Source organism: Mauremys reevesii, linkage group 6, assembly GCF_016161935.1.
Source record: "Mauremys reevesii isolate NIE-2019 linkage group 6, ASM1616193v1, whole genome shotgun sequence".
Classification (NCBI taxonomy): domain Eukaryota; kingdom Metazoa; phylum Chordata; order Testudines; family Geoemydidae; genus Mauremys; species Mauremys reevesii.
In genome coordinates, this window is record NC_052628.1 from 4735082 (window position 1) to 4761422 (window position 26341).

The window sequence follows — 26341 nt, forward strand, 5'->3', positions numbered from 1 at the left end:
TGCTGATCAGCTCACCACGCTGGACAAACAGGAAATGAAATTCAAACGTTTGTGGTGCTTTTCCTGTCTACCTTGCCAGTGCATCTGAGTTGAGAGCGCTGTCCAGAGCGGTCACAATGGAACACTCTGGGGTAGCTCCCGGAGGCCAATACCGTCGAATTGCGTCTACACTACCCGAAATTCAACCAAGCAGGGTCGATTTCAGCGCTAATCCCCTTGTTGGGGAGGAGTACGGAAATCGATTTTAAGAGCCCTTTAAGTCGACAAAAATGGCTTCGTCGTGTGGACGGGTGCAGGGTTAAATTGATCTAACACTGCTAAATTCTACCTAAACTCATAGTGTAGACCAGGGCTGAGACTAGGCACTTGGTGGACCCCTGATGTAAAGCAGTATTATGGCCTTTGCCGTGTGTATTGTCCCATAGTCCCAGCTGAGAATGGCCCCAGCAGTGGCGGGGAAGGGGCAGATATACCTGTATATCCCTGTGAAAGGCTGGGGCATCTGTCTAGCTCAGTGGCTTTCAACCTCTTTTCATTTGCGTTTGCATTTTGCTAAAAAAAAATTGAATGGAGATGTGGGACCCCTTTGGAAATCGTAGATCTCATCTGCAGACACCCAGGTCAAAAGCCACTGTTCTATGGTAACAACAACCTTTCACGCACCCCTTAGACACAGTCAGATCCCGCAGACCACAGGTTGGAAACCACTGGTCTAGCTAAAGTACTTATATCCCACCCGCTCCCGTTACCATCGCATCTGAACACCTCACAGTCTTTAATGCATTTATCCTCGCAGCCCCAACTCTTTGAGGCAGGGAAGTGCTGCTACCTGCTTTTACAGATGGGAAACTGAGGCACCAAAAAAGTGACTTCCCCAAGGTGACCCAAAACAGCTGTGGCAGAGAAAGATTTTAACTCAGATCTCTGGCTAGTCCCCTAATCACTGGACCAGACTTCCCCTGAATGAGCCTGTAGTAAGATGAGGCCCTGAAACATAAATCCTTGGTATCAGAGGCCCAGTATGAGGCCTGAGGCCTGAACCAAAGTAACGGTCAGGACTTTGCTAACATAAAGCAACGTTAAGCTGTGAGCCAGAGGCAGGCCCTGCTCACAAAAATTGGCAAGAAGGCGGCTGCTAATTGGACATATGCACATATCTAAAGGGTATCGAGCACTAATAGGCTAAACATGGACCAGGATGGCACCAGAACAGGCCGGTACAAACACATTCCACAGAGATAATGCGGAACAGGCTGACCCATCCTAAAAGACAGGCTCAAAAGGATACTATGACGGATAGACTTGTTTGTCCAAACCAACGTGTACCAGGAGCGAGGCAGCACTCCAACACGCAGAGGGGTTGTACCTTGCTACGCAGAGGGGTTGCACCGCAATACGTCAGGAGTGATGTGTAATTTGTTTGTACCTGTGTATAAGAATGCACACCCGAGGAGTTGTCTTTGTCCAGCCTAGGGGGCAGTGGAGTGTCCTGCCACTGACTGAGCTGTGTCCATTGTCAGGGAGCACATCTGTACTAGCAGAACTGTAGACATCTGATCTGGGGAGCTAGAGACTGTGTTTCGTTTGGCAATAAACCTGGCCGGGTGTCTTCGTACCTTATTGGAGTCTGTGGTCATTGGGGGTTCTCTCGGGGTCTGCTGTGTCAGTGATCTGCGCAGAGCCGGGGCAGCACCCAGAGGGAGCACACGCACCCAGCCAACTTTTATCAACATTGGATAGAGCAGAGCACCACACCGGTGGCGTCTGACAACATTGATGACCCCGACGGCTGATCTGGTGGGTAAGTGAGCTGTCGACTGTAGGAATCGCAATCTAACATGACAGAAAACCACAAGCTAGGGAACCCCCTTATCCCCTCCCTGCAAATCCCCACAGAGTTTAAAAAATATAGTGGGGAAGAAACATGTAATGTAATTTGTAAGGCTAGGGCAGAGACTGTAGCTTTAAAATGTAAAATATTGCAAACTATAACCATGGCTGTTAAATGGTTAAAATGGCATGCCACAAAATTGGCAGGGCAAGTAACAGTAACAAAGAAAGTGTTAAAAGAATCAAAAGAAGCTACACAGCCCTGGAATGTAGGGTGGCAAGCAGCCCAGAGACAATCAATCAGCACAGGAACAGAATAAAACATTGGAAACAGCTGCAAGGAACCTACAAAAAATACGTGTGAAAATACATCCTTTTTCGTAGGGCCTGTCCAGTTTGGCCGATGTACATAGCAGAGGGGCACTGCTGGCACATGATGGCATATAGCACATTGGTGGATGTGCAGGTGAATGAACCAGTGATGTTGTGGCTGATCTGGTTAGGTCCTGTGATGGTGTCGCTGGTGTAGATATGTGGGCAGGGTTGGCATCGAGGTTTGTTGCATGTAACTCTAACTCAGGAACCAATCCATGCAACAAACCGCGATGCAAACTCACAGAAGCTGGCAAGAAGAGGGCTGCTAGAAATATGTATTAATCACTAATAAAATGAACACGGGCCAAGAGGGCACCAGAACAGCTGGGTACAAACACATCCTGCACATCCCACACAGATAAAGAACAGGTAGCCCTAGCCTAAAGACAGTATAAAAGGACAGTATGATGGATGGACAATATGAAAGAACAATACGATGGATAAACAGTATGTTGGATGGATAGTTTGTTCAAACCAACCTGTGTCAAGAGAAAGGCAACCCCCTAATAGAGGGGCTGTACCTCAGTATGTTCAATGATGCGTAACCTGTTTATACCTGTGTATAAAAATACATCCCTAAGTGGACGTCTTTGTCCGGCCTAGAGGGCAGTGGAAAGTCCCGCCACTGACTGAGCTGTGTCCATTGCCGGGGGCACAAACTCGTAGTATGTCCGGAGAGTCTATAGGAAACTATTACTGTGCTTCGTTTGCCAATCAACCCGGGTGCCTTCGTACCTTATCAGAGTCTGTGGTCCTTGGGGGTTCTCTCGGGGTCTGCTGTGTCAGCGATCTGTGCAGAGCCAGGGCAGCACCCAGAGGGAACACGCACGCAGCCGACTGATATCAACATTGAACAGAGCAGAGCACCACACCAGTAGCGTCTGACGACAACATATATACCCATATACGCTACAAATATATACACCATATCCATATTATTCATATATATTAATTATTTGAGAGTGCCTCTAAGGTTCAATCATAATACTACATTCCTCAGTCATGGTCCTGGACCTAACATTCCCCGGCCCACTATAAGGGACTACAATCAATTAGAAAATAAAATCTGTCCGTCAGTCATATGAGAAGGGACTAAAGACAGATGGGGCATGAGTGTATGGATGGTAAAATAAAGTAACCACATAACAGTCTTTAGGCCACTGGGTTATCTTTAGTCCATGCATTATGCTTTTCCAGGACGATGATTAAACATCCTCCCCATAAAAAGACAAAAAGTGGGGGAATGTAGTAAGATGAGGCCCTGAAACATAAACCCTTGGAATCAGAGGCCCGGTATGAGGCCTGAGGCCTGGACCAAAGTAATGGTCAAGACTTTGCTAACATAAAGCAAAGTTAAGCTGTGAGCCAGAGGCAGGCCCTGCTCACAAAAATTGGCAAGAAGGCTGCTAATTGGACGTATGCACATACCTAAAGGGTATCGAGCACTAATAGGATAAACATGGACCAGGATGGCACCAGAACAGGCCGGTACAAACACATTCCACAGAGATAATGCGGGACAGGCTGACCCATCCTAAAAGACAGGCTCAAAAGGATACTATGATGGATAGACTTGTTTGTCCAAACCAACGTGTACTAGGAGCGAGGAGCACTCCAACACGCAGAGGGGTTGTACCTTGCTACGCAGAGGGGTTGCACCTCAGGGCCGGCTTTAGGAAGTGCGAGGCCCAATTCGAACAGTTTCGACGGGCCCCGGCAGGGATGACTAAAAAAAAAAAACCATGTAAAAAACCATGTGGGGCTTGTACTCACTGGGTGGTGCTTCAAGTCTTCGGCGGCACTTCGGCAGCGGGTCCTTCACTCGCTCCAGGTCTTCGGCGCCAGGTCCTTCAGCAGGGCCGCCCAGAGAGGGGGGCAAGTGGGGCAATTTGCCCCAGGCCCCACAGGGGCCCCCACGAGAATACAGTATTCTAGAGTATTGCAACTTTTTCTTATGGAAGGGGCCCCCAAAATTGCTTTGCCCCAGGCCCCCGGAATCCTCTGGGTGGCCTGTCCTTCAGTGCCACCGAAGTGCCGCCGAAGACTCGGACTGCCACCATGTGAGTAAAAATTAAAAAGGCGCCTCTAGCCAGGGAAGGGATTCTCACTGGGCGCGAGGCCCTCTTAGGCGCGGGGCCCGATTCAAGGGAATTGGTGGAATAGGCCTAAAGCCGGCCCTATGCACCTCAATAGGTCAGGAGTGATGTGTAATTTGTTTGTACCTGTGTATAAGAATGCACACCCGAGGAGTTGTCTTTGTGCAACCTAGGGGGCAGTGGAGTGTCCCGCCCTGACTGAGCTGTGTCCATTGTCAGGGAGCACATCTGTACTAGCAGAACTGTAGACATCTGATCCAGGGAGCTGGAGACTGTGCTTCGTTTGACAATCAACCTGGCCCGGGTGCCTTCGTATCTTATTAGATTCTGTGGTCACTGGGGGTTCTCTCGGGGTCTGCTGTGTCAGCGATCTGCACGGAGCCAGGGCAGCACCCAGAGGGAACACGCACGCAGCCGACTGTTATCAACATTGGATAGAGCAGAGCACCACACCGGTGGCGTCTGACAACGGAGCCCTGCTACCTCCACCATCTTTCTGTTGATCTCTGGCCAAACTTATGGGAAATCTGCTGTGGTTCCATTTGCCAACAACCACTTTTGTAAAATGCTGTAACTTGGCACTTACAAAGGTCACCTGCGATCGATCATCCCAGGCTCTGCAGAAACATCTCTCTTTAGAGCAGGGGTAGGCAACCTATGGCATGCATGCCGAAGGCGGCACGCGAGCTGATTTTCACTGGCACTCGCACTGCCTGGGTCCTGGCCACCGGTCCGGGGGGCTCTGCATTTTAATTTAATTTTAAATGAAACATCTTAAACATTTTAAAAGCCTTATTTACTTTACATACAACAATAGTTTAGTTATATATTATAGACTTATAGAAAGAGACCTTCTAAAAACGTTAAAATGTATGACTGGCACGTGAAACCTTAAATGAGAGTGAATTTATGAAGATTCGGCACAGCACTTCTGAAAGGTTGCCAACCCCTGCTTTAGAGACAGCAAACTCAAGCAGCCAGTGCCAGAGCCACAGTAACCTCAGTGTGCAGCGTTCAGTAACTGCCCTGAGTACGTTCCCGGCTGCTCCTTTCCCTTTCCACTCCTAAACCTCTCTCTGGCTCCTTGGCCAGCCCAGCCTCTTTAGTATTCTCGCCTTGTTGCCCACTAAGCAACTGCAGCTGCTAAGGTGCTGAACTTTAGGGCCTCTGACTGCTTTGCTGGTGTGTTTCCCCTGGCCTGGATTGTTATACAAACTTCCCATAAGGGATCTGCCATTCCAGCTGGGTGTGGGAGCAGGAGTCCCTGACTGGAGCAGCAGGATTCTCTGGAAAGCAGGAGCGGAGCAGAGCGTGTCTGGAAACTGGTTCTTTGCCAGTCCTACAGTGCTAAAACAGAAAGTGGGGACTTTTTTCTTTCTTTCTTTCCCTTTTGCGTTGATTTTGAATGAAAGCAAGAGTGAGAAAAACAAACCAGCTCCCACTCTCCAGTCCTGGTCATTCTTTTCGGGGGCTCCTCTTCCCCCTTTGTTGCTGGGAAACAATGGAGCTTTTCAAGTGGAGCCTGAGATGGATGTGCCTCCTTCCTTTGCTACAGGGTAAGTTTTTCTCCTTGGTGATTGGCAAACAAGAACCCCTTTGCCCCGTAGACCTGAGTCCAGTTTGCTGCTACTGTAGAGTCTGTATTTGTTTTATTGTAAAGCTCTAAATCCAGTAGCAGTGAAATGTGTGATTCTGCAGGTGCACCTCCCCATAGCATTTAACAACAGCTGGGTTTAAATACATAGAGTGACCAATTTCTAGCTGTAAGCAGACATGCATCGCATGAGGCCAGAGAGCATTTACGATGGCGTCCCAGCTGCACTGGGCGTTGAGAGGCATTGCTGGCTAGTGGTTTGCAGTCAGAACTCCTCGGTTGTAATTCTGCTTCTGACCTTGGGTAACTCACTTAACTGTCCTGTGCCTTAGTTTCCCCATCTGAAAAAGTTTGTCAGAATGCAATGAATTAGTACAAGTGTTCAGGGTGTGCTAGGGAAGAGGCTTAGCTGCTAGAGCCTGAAGGACTACACTCTCATTGCTCATGAGGGATGCTTTCATTTAATTCATTTATTTTTGAAACTGCAGACAGAAATCACAACTGTTTTCAGAGACGAACCAGACCCATTCACCCCAGAGCTTAGAGGAACTCAGGCATAACGAGACTCCAACCCAAGCCAGCCTGACTTTTGGTCTGCAGGACCACACTGTCAAAGTTAGACTCAGGACTCACAGTTTGTCAGACCACTCTGTTTTATTAGCACAGCGCTCTGCTAATAACACCCAGATGATGTGAGCCCCCATGCACGACCCAAACAGTCTTATTTATACAGATAAAAGGGCACGAACTAAACAAAGGGACAAAGAGAGCAAAATTGTAAAATTTACCTGGGGCACAGCATGCATATCCTACTTCCTTACTGACTCTTATCGATCTAAGGCTAATACTTCACCAATCGCCCTTAAGTGGAGCAATTGTTCTACCTTATATCATTCATTTCACTTTCACAACAGCCTGCCTAACAAGGAAAGCTATCTGCATAGCATGCTCAGGGCTGGAATTTGTCACAGTACTTTTGAGAGCCTTCCCAGCTGTCACTCAGAACAGCAGCGATGAGCTCCAAAGGGTGCCCTGTCCGCAGGTCAGCGAGGACCACCACTGTGATGTAGGATGTGTGATGTTGGGCAGCAGTAAAGAGTTAAAATTGGGGGGAACCTTAAGCATCATGTCCCCACTCAAAATCAGCCACTAGAAAAATGAGCAGGGACAGATACTGCTATAGATCAACTGAGGGACTCTGGGTGATGGTGGATGAACCTCTCCAGCGGTTTGCGTAGTGCACATAGCTGTCAAACTCTGATGCCTTTTGTCCTGCATAACCCCAACCTGGATTTCCCCTTCCATCTGGGACAGGCCAAAATCCAAGACGGCTGATTTACAGCTCATGCTTTAATAGCATGGGATGTGAATTGCGCTTTGCTTGGTGATGACTGAGAGCTCTGAAATGATAGTAACATGAATCATTCGGAGATAAAGGACATTTTCCCATTTATCCCAGCCCGGGCTGGGTAGCCTCAGAGTGACCCCCTCCTGCTTTCACCACTTCCTATTTTCATCATAATAACAGGAAAACTCTATCCACTTTTACCCTAACACCAGCCATAAACACACATGCCCCAGTTCCAGACACATTCTCTCTAGGCCCCTGTTGTGGGACAAAAGTGAAGAATCACCGAGAGTATTGCTTTCTTCTAACACTGACCAAGGAACTTTATTGGAATAAAGAAAAACAACATGATTCCTAATGCTTCTCTCTCTCTCTCTCTCTCTCTCTCTCTCACTGTCTGGGTATTTCACTATAGAACGGGGTTCTCAACATTTTTCTTTTTAAGGCTATAAAAACACCACGGCCCACCTGTACCACAACAATTGTTTTTCTCCATATAAAATGGCTGGCGTTAAGGGGTAGGAAGCAGGGCAATTGCCTGGGGGCCCACACCACAGGGGGCATCACAAAACTAAGTTGCTCAAGCTTCAGCTTCAGCCCCAGCTGCTGGAGCTCAGGGCCCCGGGCTGCAGCCCTGCATGGTGGGGCTTCAGCTTTCTGCCCTGGGCTCTAGTGCGTCTAACGCCAGCCATGCTTGGTGGACCCCCTGAAACCAGCTTATGGCCCCCCAGGGGGCCCCAGACACCTGGTTGAGAACCACTGCTATAGAGATTTTCCCTAACCCCCAATTCCTTCCAGCTGTAGCTTTTTAAAGAAACAGTACACACCCTTATGCCTCCCTAGGAGCTATCCTGACTCCTAGCTGACAGGAGAGCAATTTGGGAAGTAAGTCATCACTTAAAAAGCAAAGCCCTGAAGAGCTTTGCAGTGGGCATCAGATTTGCTTGAACGGGCCCTGGTTTTAGGTACCCGAAACCAACACGGGAGAGAACAAAAGTAAAGTTTCTGCGGGAGAGCACAGCGCATACAGCAACGTTGTCCTAGGCTGTAGCCACTGGCTGCTGATTCTATGAGCTCTGAGCACAGCGAGTCCTTAAGAATGTAGGGCAGAGAAATCAAAAGGCATCACGGTCGTAGCGACCGGGGTACAGGTTCAGTTTGAATGAGCAAAAGTTCAAACCGTCACGCTATTTCGAATACCAGAGCATTACAACTGGTCTAAACCAGAGAAATTACCCAGATTAAAGCCTCTCAAATATTTGTAAACACTCTGCAGACACACACCCAAATGGTCTAATGAGCTTGAACAGATGATCTTTCATCAGGTTTAATAACCAGCTAAAGCTTAACAGGTTCATTCTGAACCAGTTCAGCACCAGTGTGGACACAGACAAGCTGAAACAGATCAGTTAGTTCTAAGGTTACTGCTTTTGAAATGCACACACACACACAAAAGAAAAATTGCCACTTCCCCCATCTTCAAAACAAGCCCACTTCAACCCCAACCACAAGGCAACTCTGCATCCTCCCGCTCCCTTCAACAGCCACTTACAGTGTCTCAGACCCTCTCTCACTGCTGGAGGCCAACAGCTGCTGTACTTTCAACAGTGTTGATCTACCACTTAAACTGCGGAAATGGGAACAGTGCAGCATCTTTTCTGGACACAAACTTTGAACATTAGATACCCCACTGTATTGAGATAATAATGCAATCTTTAAACACACGTAAAAAAAAAACCCAGCAGATTAATTTTTTTCTTCTGGCAACTGGCAAATCCATAATAAAACGGGCAGGCTGGTCAGATATTGGCCAGATGGTAACCCTAGTTAATTCTCTCAGGGCTGACAATGCCAAAATATCTCCCAGAATGCACTGTGTCTGGGAGAGAGTCAAGAATTATGGGATAGGTACCCAGAAGGTGGTGCAACCGAAAACAATCTAGGAGAATGCCTAAACCCATTCAATACAAGTGGGTCAGTTCTGTAGTGTAAACAGGCTGTAAGACCGCAGACATTCTCCTATCTGCAGCCTATTTCTCCCCCACCCCTAACACAGTCCTGTCCTGCTGGCATCTTAAAATCCCACCCCACCCCCTGCCGCCGCTGCCGCCTGCAGCAAAAGAAGTGTCTTTTGTTTACCAGAACTCAGTGTGTTCAAATTCTCTGCTGGGGTGTAATCAATGGAATTATGCCAGCAGAGAATTTTGGGTCAATGTTTTTCACTGGAAATCCCCTGCAGGACAGCTGGCGATTTGAGCCTCCTGGTCTGCGTGCAGAATTTTTCTTAAAATGAGCAAACCTGTGTTTGTAATTGTGTGGATAACCCACTGCTGTTAACCAGGTTCACACTTGCCACGGGAGATCCCCCCTTCCCTGTGGCATGAAGGAATCTATAGTGGAGTTTTCAAAAGGGCTCTGCAGTGTCCTAACTCTGCTCCTATTGAAATGAGTAGTACAGTTCCCATTGCACTTACTGTATTGACTAGCTGAAATAGTGCTCTTGAAATAACCTGTCACCGAGCTAGGCTGTTCCTTAGGGTAGGTCGCCACTGCAGTCGAAGGTATGACTGCCGCCCAGGGCAGCATGCCTGAGCTAGCTTTCATCTAAACATGCGTGTGAAGATACAGTGGTGTGGCTTCGTGCACTACCTGCACAAGCCTGCCTGGAACCCTGGGTAGAGAATCATAAAATAACAAGGTTAGAAGGTCACCTAGTCCAACCCCCTGCTCAAAGCAAGGCCAATCCCCAGACAGATTTTTACCCCAGTTCCCTAAATGGCCCCCTCAAGCATTGAGCTCACAACCCAGCATTTAGCAGCCAATGCTCAAACCACTGAGCTATCCTTCCCCTCACAAGCATTGGGGTCCATGCATGGGTATGGCGAGTGCTCAGCCCTTTTGAAACTCACGCCACTTATTTATCTATCAATTTATTGCCTCAGGCTCCTAATTTTTGTCCCCTACCTCTGGCCTCAATCTCTCTGTGCCTCACTTACCTCTCTCTCCAATGGGTAAAGACTCTTCTTACCTACCTACCTCACTGGGGTGTCGGGCGGCCTCGCTGCCATATGCAAGCTTCAGCGATATATTTGGATGTGGGGCAGCAGCTTAGATCTATGGAAATCAGAGATGGAGCAATACGCACCTCGCTTGAGCCTCCTGTTCGGCGCGTTGGAAGATGCCCTCCTTAGGGTTTGTCTACACAGCGCGGCGATGCACTTCTCTAGAACTCACACTTCCCGTGTGCGGGTTGCTGTGCTGTGTAAACCAGCCTTAAGAGGGGACCTAGTCAGGGCTGGCTCTACTGGTTTTGTCGCCCCAAGCAGCGCGCCGAATTGCCGATGCTGACGGCGGGGGCAGTCCGCGTGCCGTTAGGGTGGCATGTGCGTTTCTGCGGCAGCGGCAATTCGGCGGCAGCTTCTGTCTTCAGCCGGAAGACAGAAGCTGCGCTGCCGCAGACAGCTGAACATAGAAGCTGCCGCGGAAATACGTGAGATGCCCTAACGGCACACAGACTGCCCCCGCCATCTGCGTCAGCACTTCGGCGCGCTGCTTGGGGCCAAAAACACACAGACTGCTGCCCCAAGCACCTGCTTGGAATGCTGGTGCCGGCCCTGGACCTAATGCAGGGACGTCAGACTCATTCTGTCCCAAGGCCTGAATTACCCTTTTGGTCAGAGGTCACAGCAGAAGGTGACTGACAGTCAGCTGGCGAGGTGGCCGGAGAAGAGGGATGAGCGGCTGGCGGGGCGGTCAGCCAGCACAAGTGCTCAGATTGCAGAGTGAGCAAGGTGCCTTCTTCCCCAGGTGGGAGGTGAACTCACACAGCTGCACCTTTGAACCCTGGGGCCTCACTGACCCAGGACAACCACTATGAGTGGGGTATGGCGAGGGGAGCAGAGGAGGGCACAGAACAAGGACCTTTTGGTTGTAGAACTCAAGAACATGAGGCAGTGCCCCACGCACTCTGGGGGGGGGGGGTGTCCTGCTCACAGTTTTAGGTTTATGAATCTTGCTTGTAGCATTTTCCCTAATTAACGCCGAGTTACTTCACTCCTTTCATTAAAAGGTGCTTTTCTACACTCAGACTCTGTGCTTGCGAGAGGGGAAGTTTTGCCTCTCAGAGGTGCCCAGGGGTGGCGTGTAATTTTCCCGTTACTGGGTGGGGGCTCGAGCCGGTTCTGTGTTGTATTGTCGAAAAGGAACCCCTAGGTATCGAACCCGGCCCCGGTTGCTGCTGGTGCCCGCTGGAAGAAGGGTTACAGGTGATAGGCTGTTTGAGCCTCCACATGAGGGATGAAATTGACCTCGGTGCAGGGGACCGGTACAGGGCTTATCCACTACTTAACATCCTCAGAAGAGGACTTAATCCCCACATAAACCTTGTGCTGGGCTTTGCACAGGGGCAAGTTTCACTGTAGAGGAGCTGTAAGAAAAATGGCCACAGACCCACCTGTCATAAGGAGCTGTCAACGGGGAATGGCAGCTCTGCCCTTGCAGCATTTTCCAGAGATGGTATTAACCACAAAAGCCTTTGACGCGTATGAGTATTTAACCAGCTGCCTGCTGGGTTTTTCTTTAGAAATACTCGGTGACTGTGTTTCTCTCTCTTGGCTTGAAAGCAGTGGTGTTTACAGCCCAGCTTCCGGAAAAGGAAACCATACCCACTCCTTTAATTCTGGCAGGGCTTGTTAAGGGTGTGCTCATATTTTAGTTCTTGACACTAGGATCCTTCCTCTCCTTTCTTACATGTTTTGACAAGCAGTGAAATAGGCACGCTGACCATTAAAGTCTCACCACTGCATCTGCATCCAGTGAAATGGACGGAGTAGTTCACACTTCACAGCTATTGTTTCAGGCTCTCTGCAAACTCAGATGAGTTCACTTGGGTCACATTTTGAAGCTTTTCTCTGCAACCATAATAGTTAGAGACTAACTTTTTCTTTTAAACAAAAGCTGAGATTCTGGAGAACAGCTGAAAGGTTTGAAATCTGGCTCCACATTTCTGTGCTCCCCAATTGCTAATATTTAACTCTATATTATTAACCTTCAGGCTTTGAGCTTTAGGAATCTGTGTTTGCTTTTACAACCATTTGCAACAGGGCTTTCCCCTGCTGCCTTCCAAATGGAGGCACTTTGAAAGCAAACAAAACCCTCCTCGCTTGGCAAACTGTCCTTTGACTTCGCTGTGAGTTTTCTCTGTGTCACAACGGCTGGGGAAGGCCCAAAGGGCAGCTACCAGAAGAGCCATCCTGTAGTACTGCCACCTTCTCACCCCTCGGCTCTTCTTGCTTTGAGTCCTTACTGATCTCGTTGCTGATTGCCAGGGGCTTGGTCCTCCGCTGATGTAACCTGGCATGACTCCCATGGAGCAGTGCTGCTTTAAACCAACCGCGGCTCTGGCCCAGTAATTGCTTGCTATCTTGGGTACCCCTACTAGCGCCAGGAGAGAGAGCTGGATTCATTCCGCCTCATGCATCAGCCATAAAATTGCCACGGCATTTCAGCTGCAATGTCTATTACTGGGTATGATGGAAGAGGCAGAAAGACACAGGGGTAGATTCACGTCTGAGCACTGAGACGGGGAGATGCTGTTTGTACGCCCCTATTCAGCAGCTACAGGGGGCCCAGGGCAGGCTGAGGCAACTCCAAGGGCTGCCCTAGGAGGTGCCTTTGCTTCATTGGCCTCTTTGGGGCTTTGCAAGGGTGCAGGTCCATTGCAGCCATGCCCCCCCCTTCCTCCTCTAGTCCACCTCTGCCTTGGAACGCCCCTGTGATGAATATTGCAATCCCATGCAGCATGTTTGGGGACTGCATTGTGTTAAGTGTATGGATCACTGTGGCCCAGGGATCGTGTGCAACTGCAGGGGGAGGGTTACCCCAGCTCTTCCAGGAACCAGAAGCAGCAGGGGGTGATTTAGGTAAACACCTGCAAGAGAGGCACTTCCACCCTCCACCCCCCAGGAGGCTCATACAGACTGGCTCAAACTGGATTTTCAAAAGCCCAGCAGACAAAGAGAGGGCTTTGGCTAGAAAAAGGCTGCGATTAACCTGACTCAGGGCCTTCTTTCTGAGCCAGCAAACGGACAGGACCTTCTGTCTAAGGGGGCCCCCAGTCTTGCGGAAGGACTGGGGAAACATTGGCCTACTAGGGCCCCATAAGACTGCGGGGTGATTCCTGTTATGCTTAGTGTGTGTTTACATCTCTTTGCTTTTGATGTTTTCTCTGCAATGCTTTTACCTTTGAAGGGCAGAATTGGGGGTTCAGGGAAGATTTCTTTCAGAAGAGGATCCCCGTCAAGTATGGGTTGTAGTTGTTGATGATACCCCGTATCGATTCCAGTGTGGGGTGGCAGATCTGCAACCTTGAACACTTTGGGGGTAGCGATGCGAATTTTTCCTCCAACAGCCAATAATTACATACAAAATAAGGCCTACCCCCAGACCAGACCCTCCTTTGACCCTACTTTGTTTTTTTCAGAATTCTTCTTTCAATATTGATGTGAAATAATTCTTCTGGGTGCTGTGCTGGTGAGTAGTGCCCACATGCTGCTCAGGGGATTAACTCATTGGGGTCAGGGGAAAAGGAAGGGAAGCAGAGAGGAGCAGAGGATTGGGAGGTTTTTCTCTCTTTTCTCCTGGGGCTGCGGTCGGGTGCTGGACTTGCTGGAGGAGGGTCCTTGAGGTCTTTAAACCACGATTTGAGGACTCCACTCACCAGGGCATTCAGACAGGGGTCAGGGGGGATGGGGGTGGTGGAGTGGGTGTGGCCTGCATTGTGCAGGGTCAGAGGAGTCAGACGAGTGGTCGGTCCGTCTCATAGTCTTATGAATAAAGGTGCTGGCTTAGAAAGAGCTGGGTGGTGACTTGTAACTGCTGGCAATACTCTGGTCATAGTCCTCGGAGAGACAGCACCGCACCAGTGCTGTCCTTTAGGCAGACTGACTCGCTGGGGTTATGAAGTGTAAGGCAGGGAGCTGTGAAGCCTTAAATCTCCCATCAGGAGGGGGAGAGACACGGGTCTCCACCCAAGAGAAGTGACAGCTCAGAACTGGGAACCTTAGCGGGTGCCCTCAAGGGACCATGAAGGTGCAATACAGGTGCAGGTACCCTTGACATTATGACAATACCCAGATTTGCTGCAAGGGCGGTGGAGGGCCAGTGAAGGGCCTGGGAGGGATAGAAACTTTCCGCCTTTGGGGGTATTCCCCAGATTGAACTATGCCTGCCTGATGCCACCTTTGCACCAACCTTACTGTCAGCCCAAGACACGGCTTTATAGAAAGGGGTTCCCCTGAACTCTGCTAGATCTCAGACACCTGAGATAAGTTTCTCAAGGTGGGACACTGGCTTGGTCATGAGGTTACTGGGGCCATTTGTACAAGCCTGATACTATCACAGCCAAACTGGGATTGCTGGTCACCGGGTCTTTGCTGCTGCCAATACTTTAGCAAGGGGCTGCTGCAATCATTTCCCTCCCTGCTTTACAAAAAGGTCCATGTCCCGGGGGCACATGTACCACTGAGAGGAGAGGTAAGTGACTGGGGAAACCTATTCATTCGTTTTCCTTTCTCATAACCAGGGAGGAAGGCTGCATCTTTGAGAAAACAAACTGATATCAAGTGCCGTTCACTGGATACGTTTACACTGTTCCCGAAAAAAAAATTGTGGATTGCGGATCAGATGTGAATACAAATTTTGTATCCGCGCAAGGCTGTAGAGATACTCACTTTGCTGTGGACCATACTGTAACCTGCCTATGGATAAACGGAGCATTTCACTGTCTAGGCCTCTCTCCTTGTTCACCAGCATTAAGCATTTAATGTATTAATAGTTCAATTAAATAACATTTTAGAAGCTGAAAAGCAAACTGTGCCCATTCTCGTCCCAGTAGGTTCAGAAACAGCCTGAAAGTCCCTTAGTACTTTTTCCAGAATTAACAAACAATATTAGACACGTAGTCTAGCAGGAGACTGGAGTTTCCTACAAGCAAACCTAACAGGTCTTTAATCTATTGTTTCCTTCGCACCCTGCTGTGCTCTAAGTTTTGTTTGCCTTGCGAATGGCCCAGGATAGAAGACTATGGAGATCTGTTGTTGGCGGCCCATACCCCGGTTGGGGTGACGGGCATGAATGATGATGATGATGAATGATGTCACTCAGTCCCTTCACATGCTGAGCTAGTGACTTGATGCCAATGAAAGGTATTGTCCTTTGTGCCAAGAGGGGAAATTCTGCAGAGGAAGATGTTAAGATCATTATTAGGATTCCATTCTAAAGTGATCATTCAGTCCCCTTGTTCTTCACATTTCAGACTTTTTCCTTCAGGCTTTGCAGGTTTTAACTCTCGGGGTGAATGTGAGAATTTTTCACCACTGGGGGAATAAATGATCAAATTCTTAAAGTTACAAAGATTTTTTTAATGACCTAGGGGAAATGTGGTGAGAATCTGAAACATTTGTTTCCATACCTCTTTCTTCAAAACCAAATTATCATTCAAGATTTGGAAGGGACATAACATGTTTTGTGCAGCAGAAGAGACGCATCTATTAGAGATGTACGGTAGAGTGTTTAAAGGGTATTTCAGGATGCTCGTGGGTCAGATTTATGGTTGATTTTGGAATGAATACAGATGCAATCTTTTCGGTTGACTGGCTGGGATCTACCCCTTAAAGGCCCCGGAACCTTTGTTGCTCATTGCAAAAAATGATCAATACAGAAGTTCAAAAGCTAACAGTACTGTGACTCGGGCTGTCTTCCTACAGTTATGAGAGAATTATAGGGCAGATGTATGAACCATCACTAGGTCGGTAACTCAGTTGCCTGGGCCTTCTCGGATCTGGAACCCTGACATCTGGGCAGTGATACTGGACGCAATAATTGTATTGTCGATTGAAAAGTTGTGAGTCACCTTATCTAATCATTTCCAGTGTTTTTAAGGCTCATCGTTTTATTTCCATTGTTGCCATAGGAAGTAGCCACAGAGCCCATCATAGTGATCCACAGTGAAGTACTAAGTGAGATTAACTGAGCTTGTCAATATTTTTTGAATTTCAATGAATTTTTTCATGGGAAAAACTTAATTCTGCTAGGAAAAAAGCATCAGATTTGGGGAGGTTTCTCATTGGCTCTATAGCTGACTGAATTTTTCCATTTTTAAAAAAATTTCATAGAAATTCAAAAAAATGGCTGTGAAATTTGTAACATTTTTTTCTAGTGGCTCTACACCTTAATGACAATATTATTACTTCTTTCCAACCTTGCTCCTTGGTACCAATGCACCATGCCTTCCTCTAAGAAATGCAACCGTAGGAAATTAAAACTTAGAGGGTGGCTATTTTTTTCTTTTATATCTAGAATATGAAAATGCAGCAACAAGTGGTAGGCTAAGAGTCTCTCTTTTCCTAGGCATTAGCTAACGACTGATGCTCTGCAGAAGTGTGTTTGTCTTGTGCATGTAAGGTTCTAAACTGTGCTTTGATTGTACTGTAGTATCAGAGGGGCAAAGCTTCCTCATAAAGAACATCCGGCTGGAAAAGTGCCTGCAGGTCGCCCACCAGGACAGCGACCAGATCAGCCTGGCTGATTGCAAGCTGCGTGCCCAGCAGCAGCAATGGAGGTGGGACCTCAGAACAAAATCCATCGTCAGCCTTAAAACCAAACGGTGCCTGACCATCCAGAAGCCGCAGGAGTTCGCATCAGCCTACCTGGAGCCATGTGGGGACAGGGAGCGCCAGACGTGGGCTTGCAGCAAGAAGGGACACTTGACCTTGCACGGCCTGGGCTTGCATCTCAACACGAAGCCAGGCCACAGGGTCTTTGTGTCCCGGGAGAAAGACAAGTTCAGCAAGTGGAAGACCCTGTCAGATGAAACCGTCTGTGCTGTCAGCCCCACAGTGGCTACCAGGCTTGGTGACCCGATGCAGGAAGCTGTAGCTGCGTTGGTGGGGGTTCACAAAAGTAAGAAGAGGTGGATTTAACCATTAGCAACCCAGTTACTCTTTGGGATCCATCACCTAGAATCCATCTAACACCTGACTTAACAGGCTGGTAGTTCCTGTAAAATCATTCTCATGCATGATTGCTCTGGCCCTGGTCCTGTGAGATACTGAGAAGCTTTAGGGACATCCCAAACACCCTCAGCTACCATTGATTCCAGGGGCAAATGACAGGTGCTCAGCACTTCACAGGTTTGGGTCCCTATATATCAACATATCAAACTAGTGATGGGCAAACCTCAAAAGGTTTCCCGACAACCCTGCTTGTCAACTCTGCCTTGCTACATAGTTTAAAACCTATTTGGGGGATGAGCACGTTATAGTTTGTAATATTCTCTGAATCGCCTGAAACTTTGGGGTTTGCTAAAAGTGGGGTGGCCGGTTCATTAAAGTCAGGCTTTCGTTCATGGGATTTGTGATACTTCCTACTACTGGATGGGCCCTAAGCTCCCAGACTAACTACCTCCTCTTTCATCACACTCCTACTCTGGATTGTTCAGAAAAAGTCTTTTTTTTTTTAAGTTACCTGCATTGTTGAGAGGCTGTTTAAAAAAAAGAAAAGGAAAAGAAAGCTTGCTTCAATTTCCAGAGCAGTAGATTGCAGAGAATTCTTTCTCTGCTCAGTTCCAACCAGCTCACTCATCCCTGATGAAATCGCCCATCTTTCCTCACCCTTGTGATCTGCTGACCACAATCATCTAATCTGATCTTCTTATAGTGCAAACCACCGTACCCTAACCCCAGCAAGGAAGGGGAAGAAGTAGAAGTTGGTATTGCTCATTGTGAAGTTCTTGGGAGTACTCAGGGTTCTGAGGCACCTCACCACTACCTGCCCTTAGCGTGAAGCAGTTCTGCCTCATGCCTGCTGTGGCACAGTTCCCTGAAACCAACAGCCTCTGGCCACCAACAAGCCCTGCTTTCCAGGTCTCTGCAGGTCTCTCTGTGCAGGCTAGCGACAGACGCACACCAGCCCCTTCTATCGGCATCTCCCTCTGTAGCATCCAGCCCATCACTGGACACTCACTGGACTTACCAGGAGAACATAAGAACGGCCATACTGGGTCAGACCAAAGTCCATCAAGCCCAGTATCCTGTCCTCTGACAGTGGCCAATGGCAGGTGCCTCAAAGGGAATGAACAGACTGGTTATCGTCAAGTGATCCATCCCGTCGCCCATTCCCAGCTTCTGGCAAACAGAGGCTAGGGACACCATCCCTGCCCATCCTGGCTAATAGCCATTGATGGACCTGTCCTACATGAATCTATCTAGCTCCCTTTTGAGCCCCGACATAGTATTGGCCTTCACAACACCCTCTGGCAAGGAGTTCCAGAGGTTGATAGTGTGTTGCGTGAAAAAAATACTTTCTTGTGTTTTAAACTTGCTACCTATTAATTTCATTTGGTGGCCCCTTGTTCTTGTATTATGAGGAGTAAATAACACTTTCTTATTTACTTTCTCTACACCACTCATGATTTTATCATATCCCTCCTTAGTCGCCCTCTTTTCCAAGCTGAAAAGTCCCAGTCTTATTAATCTCTCCTCATACGGAAGCCGTTCTATACCCCTAATCATTTTTGTTGCCCTTTTCTGAACCTTTTCCAATTCCAATCTAACTTTTTTGAGATGGGGCGACCACATCTGCACACAGTATTCAAGGTGTGTGTGTACCATGGAGGCAATATGATATTTTCTATCTTATTTTCTATCCCTTTCTTGCTGATTCCCAACATTCTGTTCGCTTTTTTGACTGCTGCTGCACATTGAGTGGATGATTTCAGAGAACTATCCACAGTGACTCCAAGCTCTCTTTCTTGAGTGGCAACAGCTAATTTAGACCCCATCATTGTATATGTATAGTTTGGATTATGTTTTCCAATTCTGCATTACTTTGCATTTATCAACTTTACATTTCATCTGCCATTTTGTTGCCCAGTCACTCAGTTTTGTGAGATCCTTTTGTAACTCTTCACAGTCTGCCTGGGACTTAACTATCTTAAGTAGTTTTGTATCATCTGCAAATTTTGCCATCTCACTGTTTACCCCTTTTTCCAGATCATTTATGAATATGTTGAACAGGACTGGTCCCAGTACCGACCCCTGGGGGACACCACTATTTACCCCTCTCCATTCTGAAAACTGACCATTTATTCCTACTCTTTGTTTCCTATCTTTTAACCAGTTACCAATCCATGAGAGAACCTTCCCTCTTACCCCATGACTACTTATTTTGCTTAAGAGCCTTTGGTGAGGGACGTTCTCAAAGGTTTTCTGAAAATCTAAATACACTCTATCCACTGGATCTCCTTTGTCCACATGCTTGTTGACCCCCTCAAAGAATTCTAGTAGATTGGTGAGGCATGATTGATGAGAGACGGAGTACACACAGTTTGACTGGAACAACTCAGGATCAGGCCCTTTATAACCACCCAGCACTTGTAATCTATTTCTAGTGAGAACAAATATGTTTATTAACAAAGGTTCCGATTTTAAGAGATGGTAAGAACAACTGGCCATATGTGACACAAAAGGTATAATATGCTTCTTAGAGTCTAAACCTGATTTTTAACAAGCTAAAATCCCTGTCTAAGCTGTTTCTCACATAAAGCTTCCTTCCAGCGTCACCAACCCACAAGGTGGGGATCCACCATTCATGGATACAAAAGCACTGTCCTTTTTGTTCCTTCAGTGGTGGATAAAAGAGGGGTCCTTCTAGTCTTCTTCCTATGCCCCAAAGCTAATTGGCTTTGCACCCCAGTGACGGGACAAATGCCTGCAGTTCTGTCTCCAGTGTCTTCCCATGCTGACATCACATTCTTATGTTAACTGGGAATGCAAATGTAGCTCCCATTGTGTTTGGCTTACAATGCTTAATTTTACTTTGGAGACAGGGAGAAGTGAACATGCTTTGTCTGGCAGAAAAACCTGTTTGTCAACTGTGCCTTGTTCCATAGTTTAAAACATATTTTTAGTAGGCCCATAGAACTCCTTATATAGTGTCAGTACATACATTCAAAAGCAATAGTAATGACTGGTGTGTCATCAGCTTTAATTTGATACCTTACAGGACACTTTTTGGATAAATACTATGGAAGTAGTGTGTTAGGTGTAGTGAATTTGTCAGGCCTGACAAGAGTTGCTGATACAGAGTAGTTGGCATTGAGGGGCTTTTAGAGTCACACGTGATTCCAGAATTGGGAAGTAACCAATTAAAAGTCACTTATGTTCGAAAATGAGAATAGTGGGGGGAGGTTGGTTGTTTCAATATTGCCAACCCCAGATGTTCAAACCTCATGCTGGGCCCTCCAAAATAATGAGATCATCTTTGAAATCATATTTCAAACTGATCATTTTGGGGTTCTCCTTATTTGCCTTCCGGTTTTGGGGCCTTTAGGTCACGTTTTCAAGCCTTCTTCAATCATGAGAAACGTACTGAGGCTGAGATTACATGATTCCACATAATGGAACTTTAAGACAAACACCAGAAATCAAGAGACTTGTGATGAAATTGCAAGAGCTGGCAATGGTATCGGGAGAGTTTTCTTTTTGATTTCAAATGAAGTGTAATCTACTGGCTATGAGTTCATAGCTCTGTCCCTGGTCCTACCTCAGGGAGCTGGGCAGTGCAGCTCATGTGGTAGTCACAGTTAATTTCTAAGAAGGAGAAACTAGTCTAGAATACAGAGCCAGCCTGCCAAGGAGCTAGAAAAATCTTTTTGGGTCCTTTGGCATCACCATTCTTACTAGAGACTGGAGACGATATGGTCTGCTGGCCTGAGCGCAGGTCTGAGAGCCAGGAACACCTGGGTTCTAAATCTGACTCTGCTCTGGTACCTTTGGGCAAGTCAGCTTCCCTGTGCTTCAATTTCCTCATCTGTAAAATGGGAGCAACACTTTTAAGTGACTGTTGCCGTCTTAGTAATAAAAGTTAGAACAGGTTAGACAAACACCTATCAGGGTGGTCGAGCTAATACTTAGTCCTGCCTCGGTGCTGGGGACTGGACTAAATGACCTGCCTAGGTCCCTTCCAATCCTACATTTCTATGATTCGGTGCTTTCACTAGTTATAGTGTCTAAACTCTAGGATAGCTCCCAGCAATAGATATCGGATGGTGGTAGCGTTTCCAGGACCTTTAGTTAATTAGCCAGCTCACCATCCAATCAGATTCCTCCTTCCTTTCAGCCCATTTGGGTTATAAACTGGGAGATGGGTTCATGACAAGAACATTTCCCTTACAAAGTTGTCTACAGACTTAAACACCTGGAGATCACATCTGTTCCCTACTCTTCAGCTCCAGGGACCACAAAAGGATTGGGAGATGCAGTGAATGCTCCAGTGCTTTCTGTAAGCGACCCATGTAATGGGGTTTCCCCCCATTCCCTTGGGGACACTATTTCACTGTCACAAGGTTTTTCCTGATATTAAAGCTTCACTCTTCTCTGGGGTTGTTTGAGTTGCTTGGTAAATTAGTCCCTTGCTCCCCACAATCCCTTTACTGTCTCCAAGACTAAGACCAGCTGGACCCCACAGCTCTTCATTCAGACAATGAAGCTGTTGCCCCTGGAGTGCAGGTCTCCTTTTATTCCATACACTGTTTGGCGTAATAGCATCACTCCTGGTTATACACACTGTGAATTCTCCAGAGAGGCTGGCATGACACCTCCACTCCCACAGCAGCGTCTAATGGAGCGATTGTATCCCAGAGGCAGGGGACCTCCTCTCCTTCTGCTACCCAATCTAGACTGATGATCAAGGACAGGGGAAGGGGGCTGATTTGCCGCTCTCATAAAGGGTCCACCCTTGCAGTGCCAAGGTCAGTATGCTAGTCATGTACCCCCAGACCATCCGAAATAACTCCCCTCGTCTTTGGTGCTTAGAGCTTTCAGATACTTAACCAGCATTTGATAACTGAAAAGCTTGTGCCTACTTCATTTGTCAGTAATGCTCATAACAACATATCCTATCATTTAATATCCATTTGGCCATGTCCAGTCATTTAACATGTCAGGAAGGCATGTGGGTGTATCTCAGCTCTGACTCTGCCTGCCCCCTCCGTCGTGCTTCAGCTTTTAACTGTTTCTTTGGATCGTGCCCATCCTCCTTAGACTGGATGGTCCTCAGAACAGGGACCTCATCTAACCCCACGGGCCACATTCTGCCCTGACCACTGGTCTGATCTTGCAAGCTGCTGAGAGCTCTCAGTTTGAAATGCATGGCAATTGAGGGCCCCACTGAATCGGACCCTTGCAAATCATGCAGTCCAGACTACCTCAGGGAGGCTGCAGGAGAAATAAGCCAGGGCAGGCTTTGTCCCAGTGTGGTTTGCTGAGGGACACGCAAGCCCATGGTGCTGTATAGTGAGCAAACAATAACTGTCTGCATCTTTGTTTTCTCTTTCTAAGCTAAAACCATCAGTTCCTCTGCAAAGATCCACACCAGCTCCAGGGGCTCTCTGCTGGAGTTGCCTGCCTCCACGTTGGCTGAGTTTAACAGCACAGTTCCTCCACCACGGAGCGACCAGATGCTTCTAGCAATGAAGGAGGGTGGGTGCTTTGCTCTCCTGAATGCACGTGTCCAAAGCGCAGCAGCGGCTGTAGTTTGGTCCCTGTCACGTCACACCGCTGTGACGCTTGCTTGGCAGTGGGAAGCAGTGTACTGATGTGGGACTCTGGCTCCCCCAGATGTGCTACAGTCAGAACGAGAGTGGCGCACGGTCATTCGTAGCACCCTAGTGCTACAGCCGGGCTCCCAAGCTCTCCACCCTGATAGCAAGGGGTCCTGCAAGTAACGTGTAGCCATAAAGAGAAAGGATAATGCAGTGCAATGCTCGCCCCCGTTCAGCAGTACAGCCCACTAATGTGTGCGTCTCTGCTCCTTCCCCACCCCCACAGAAGTGCCTGGCCAATTTAAAAATCAATCTGGACACCGAGGGAAAGGTGCTGGGGCCAGGCCTACAGGTATGTTGAAATAACCAATGAGAAAAGGGAAAAGACAGGGTGGAGTGTGGGTACCAACGTCCCTTCCTCTCCCTGCAAATTGGAAACTGATCCTGTGGGATATGCCCCCCACCCCACTTGGTGCTATCTGATGCTGCTCAGTGCTCCAGAAAGAACTAAAGCACCCCACTTCATCCAACTGCCTGCGGTATGCCCTGGAGGGAGACATTCCTCCTGGGGATCAGCTGCACCCCCAGCAAGGGAGTAAGAGTTACCGTGATTGAGCGCTGAATCCCACTCCACCCTGAGCTTACTGTTGATATCCAACAGTTGTTGTCCCTTGCTCCTGCTTCCCTTTGCATCCCAGAACTCTGGATTGCAGGGCAGAGAATTCTGAATATTCATTACCCGCTGAGAAAGCGGGGGAACCTGCCAGGGACAGGCTGTAAAAATGCAGCCCTGAGCATATAGCAAAGCTGGCCCATGACCCCATGAACAAGGAGACCACCCACAAGTCATATCCCCCACCCACATCCTCTGCTACTCTTGATGGGGCTCTAACGATCCATTTTAGTCTGGAGCAATATGACAGAACAACACAGCAAAGGGGTTAAGTGAGGAAAATGTGTGTAACTGTGCAATTTGATTCCATTTCAGCCACCAAGTGGAAGACAGCCATGCTAGTCCTCAGCCCCTTCGCATTTATACTGGGCCTGATTATACTGACACTCAATGTTCGTTACAACAAGTAAGTGGGATGAAGTTTCTCCCTTAGCTGCTTTCCTGTTGTCACAGCTGTGCAATTAAAGGCCTGAAAGCCACACGTGTACTAGCATGTAACCTCCAGGCCACATGCAGGCTCTCACGAGTCCTGTTACTATGTCCCCACCCCTTCCCATCGCCGTCTCTGAAAGTTTTGTCCACGTTCTAGTCATCTCTCCCCTTTGACTATAGTAGAACCTCGGTGTTACAAACACCTCAGGAATGGAGGTTGTTCATAACTCTGAACAAAATGTTATGGGTGTCCTTTGAAAAATTTACAACTGAACAATTGACTTAATACAGCGTCGAAACTTTACTACGCAGAAGAAAAATGCTGCTTTTAACCATCTTAAATTAAATGAAACAAGCACAAGAACAGTTTCCTTCCCTTGGCAAATCTTTTTTTAAAGGGAAAGTTTAACACAGTGCTGTATTGCATTTGCTTTTTTGTCGTCTCTGCTGCTGCCTGATTGCGTACTTCTGATTCCAAATGACGTGTGTGGTTGACTGGTCAGTTCGTAACTCTGAGGTTCTACAGTATAATCGTCTCCTCTCTGGCCTCCTGCTGCTTCATCCCTTCTTCTCTCCAACATGCAGCTGATAAAGTCTTCTCCCTCTCCCCTTTCAATCACATTATGCCCAGAGAGGGGCCGGTCTGTGTGGGAAGCTTGCTGCTGCCGCCCACAGCATACCTGTTCTGGGGATAAAGGATTCAGGTCCCAGGGCTGCTGATTCAGCTCTAAATTCACATGGGAAAACAAGTGGCAGGCAGATGCAATTACTAAATCTGTTGAGAAGGGCACTGCCCACCTTGGATATAAATGAAATTTTAGATGAAATAACTGATTTGTTGGTCCCATTTTTTTCTGTCCCCTTAGGAAGAAGAAGCTCTCTGCTCTGAAGAGCTACCCAGAGAGCTGCAGCAGAGCTGCCTCACAGGAGCAGTCTCCATTAACGGTGACGGCAGGCAGCTGGCAAAGCAGCACTCCAGCCTCTCATTCCCCTTCCTTGCAGCACGGGGAAATACTGATTGAGTGGAAGGATGGCACCGTCACTCCCCTTTTTGATAACGCTAACTTTTAGATGGGCTACCTCACAACTAACTGAGCCCGTTGCCTCTATACAATAGTGCCCTCTGATAAAATACTCCCACTGGGAACAATCTGTCCTTAGTGAATTTTCTTCAGTAGCCTAATGGTTTTGATAGAAACCAGCAAACACCGTTTACCACTTGAGAACAATCGCATGATGCAGCACAAAGTTATAGCAAACAGGGCAGATTGTGTTCTGTTTGTTGAGGTGCACACAGGGCCGGCTCTAACTTTTTGCCACCCCAAGCAAAAAAAAAAGAGCACCGCCCCGCCGTAACACCCCCCGCTAGCACTGCTGAACCCCCCCCGAGCACCACGCCGCCCAAGCACCCCGTCCCCCCGAGCGCCGCGCCACCCAAGTCCCCGCCCCCCCGAAACAAAAACAAACAAAAAAAACCCTCCAGCGCCACCAGGCCAAACCAAAAAAACAACAACACCCGAGTGCCACCCCGCCCTGCCCCGCCCCAAGCACGTGCTTGGTCGGCTGGTGTCTGGAGCCAGCCCTGGGTGCACAGTGCTTAAACTTTCTCAAGGGTTCTGATTTATTCTGTATGGAGACCCATATGTAACCACAGAGTGCCTGGCTGGTTCCTAATGTTCTTTGCCTTTTGCTTTCCTTTGGATTCTAGCACCACTGATCACACAAGAAATGTTTATTCCTCCAAGTCAAATGGAAAGGTGAATACACAAATCCTGGTAGGGTTTGATTTGACTTCAAAGTGGAAAACGGGATCCCCGAGCCAGTACACACTCAAAAAACCGCTCAGTGACTTTGTCCATAAGAGAATTTGTGACTTATCAGCTCTGCCTTCAGCAGCCAAAAACAAAATGACCATCCCTGACATTCTCCAGCCATTTGCTGAAGTTTCCCCCCCTAAAATATTAAGGAAGAACAGTTTCTTTTCTCTAAATAAACGACACTGCACGCCAACTTTCCCTCCTGACCCACTGCGAACCAGCTGATGGCAGAGCAGCTGACTCATCAAGAGTTTTATATTCCTGGTATACAACACTAATTTACAATTCTACAGCACTTTTCATCCCTACAAACCACAAAGCACTTAATGAATGCTACATACGGAGTGCCATTAAAATGCAGCTACCAACCATGGCTTCAACTAATACAGCACTTTTTGTTTTGCCAATGGCTGTTCACGACTGTTGACTGGGTAGAATGGGTTACTTGAAAATGGCTCTGTATTCTTGTTTAATTTATATTCCTGCACTTAAACAAAACAATGCCATTGTTTACATGGCGTTGGTTAAGTAGAAGCTGAAAAATAACCATGAAAATATGACTATGAAACAGCACA

General features: G+C 47.7%; 1 protein-coding gene across 4 annotated transcripts; it reads left to right on the top strand.

The window, feature by feature from the left end:
- Positions 1–5319: 5319 nt before the first annotated feature.
- On the top strand, positions 5320–26253 carry LOC120408479. 4 transcript variants are annotated; one of them, XM_039545481.1, is made up of 7 exons: positions 5320–5857; positions 16736–17203; positions 22642–22782; positions 23131–23196; positions 23833–23923; positions 24816–24894; positions 25658–26253. In XM_039545481.1, the coding sequence occupies exons 1-7, from the start codon at positions 5707–5709 to the stop codon at positions 25664–25666; spliced, it is 1005 nt and encodes a 334-aa protein (XP_039401415.1). In that variant the 5' UTR covers positions 5320–5706; the 3' UTR covers positions 25667–26253. The 4 variants fall into 4 exon arrangements, with proteins under 4 accessions (XP_039401415.1, XP_039401413.1, XP_039401414.1 ...); XM_039545479.1 differs by having other exon boundaries at positions 24816–26253; XM_039545480.1 differs by lacking the exon at positions 23131–23196 and having other exon boundaries at positions 24816–26253.
- Positions 26254–26341: the final 88 nt, after the last annotated feature.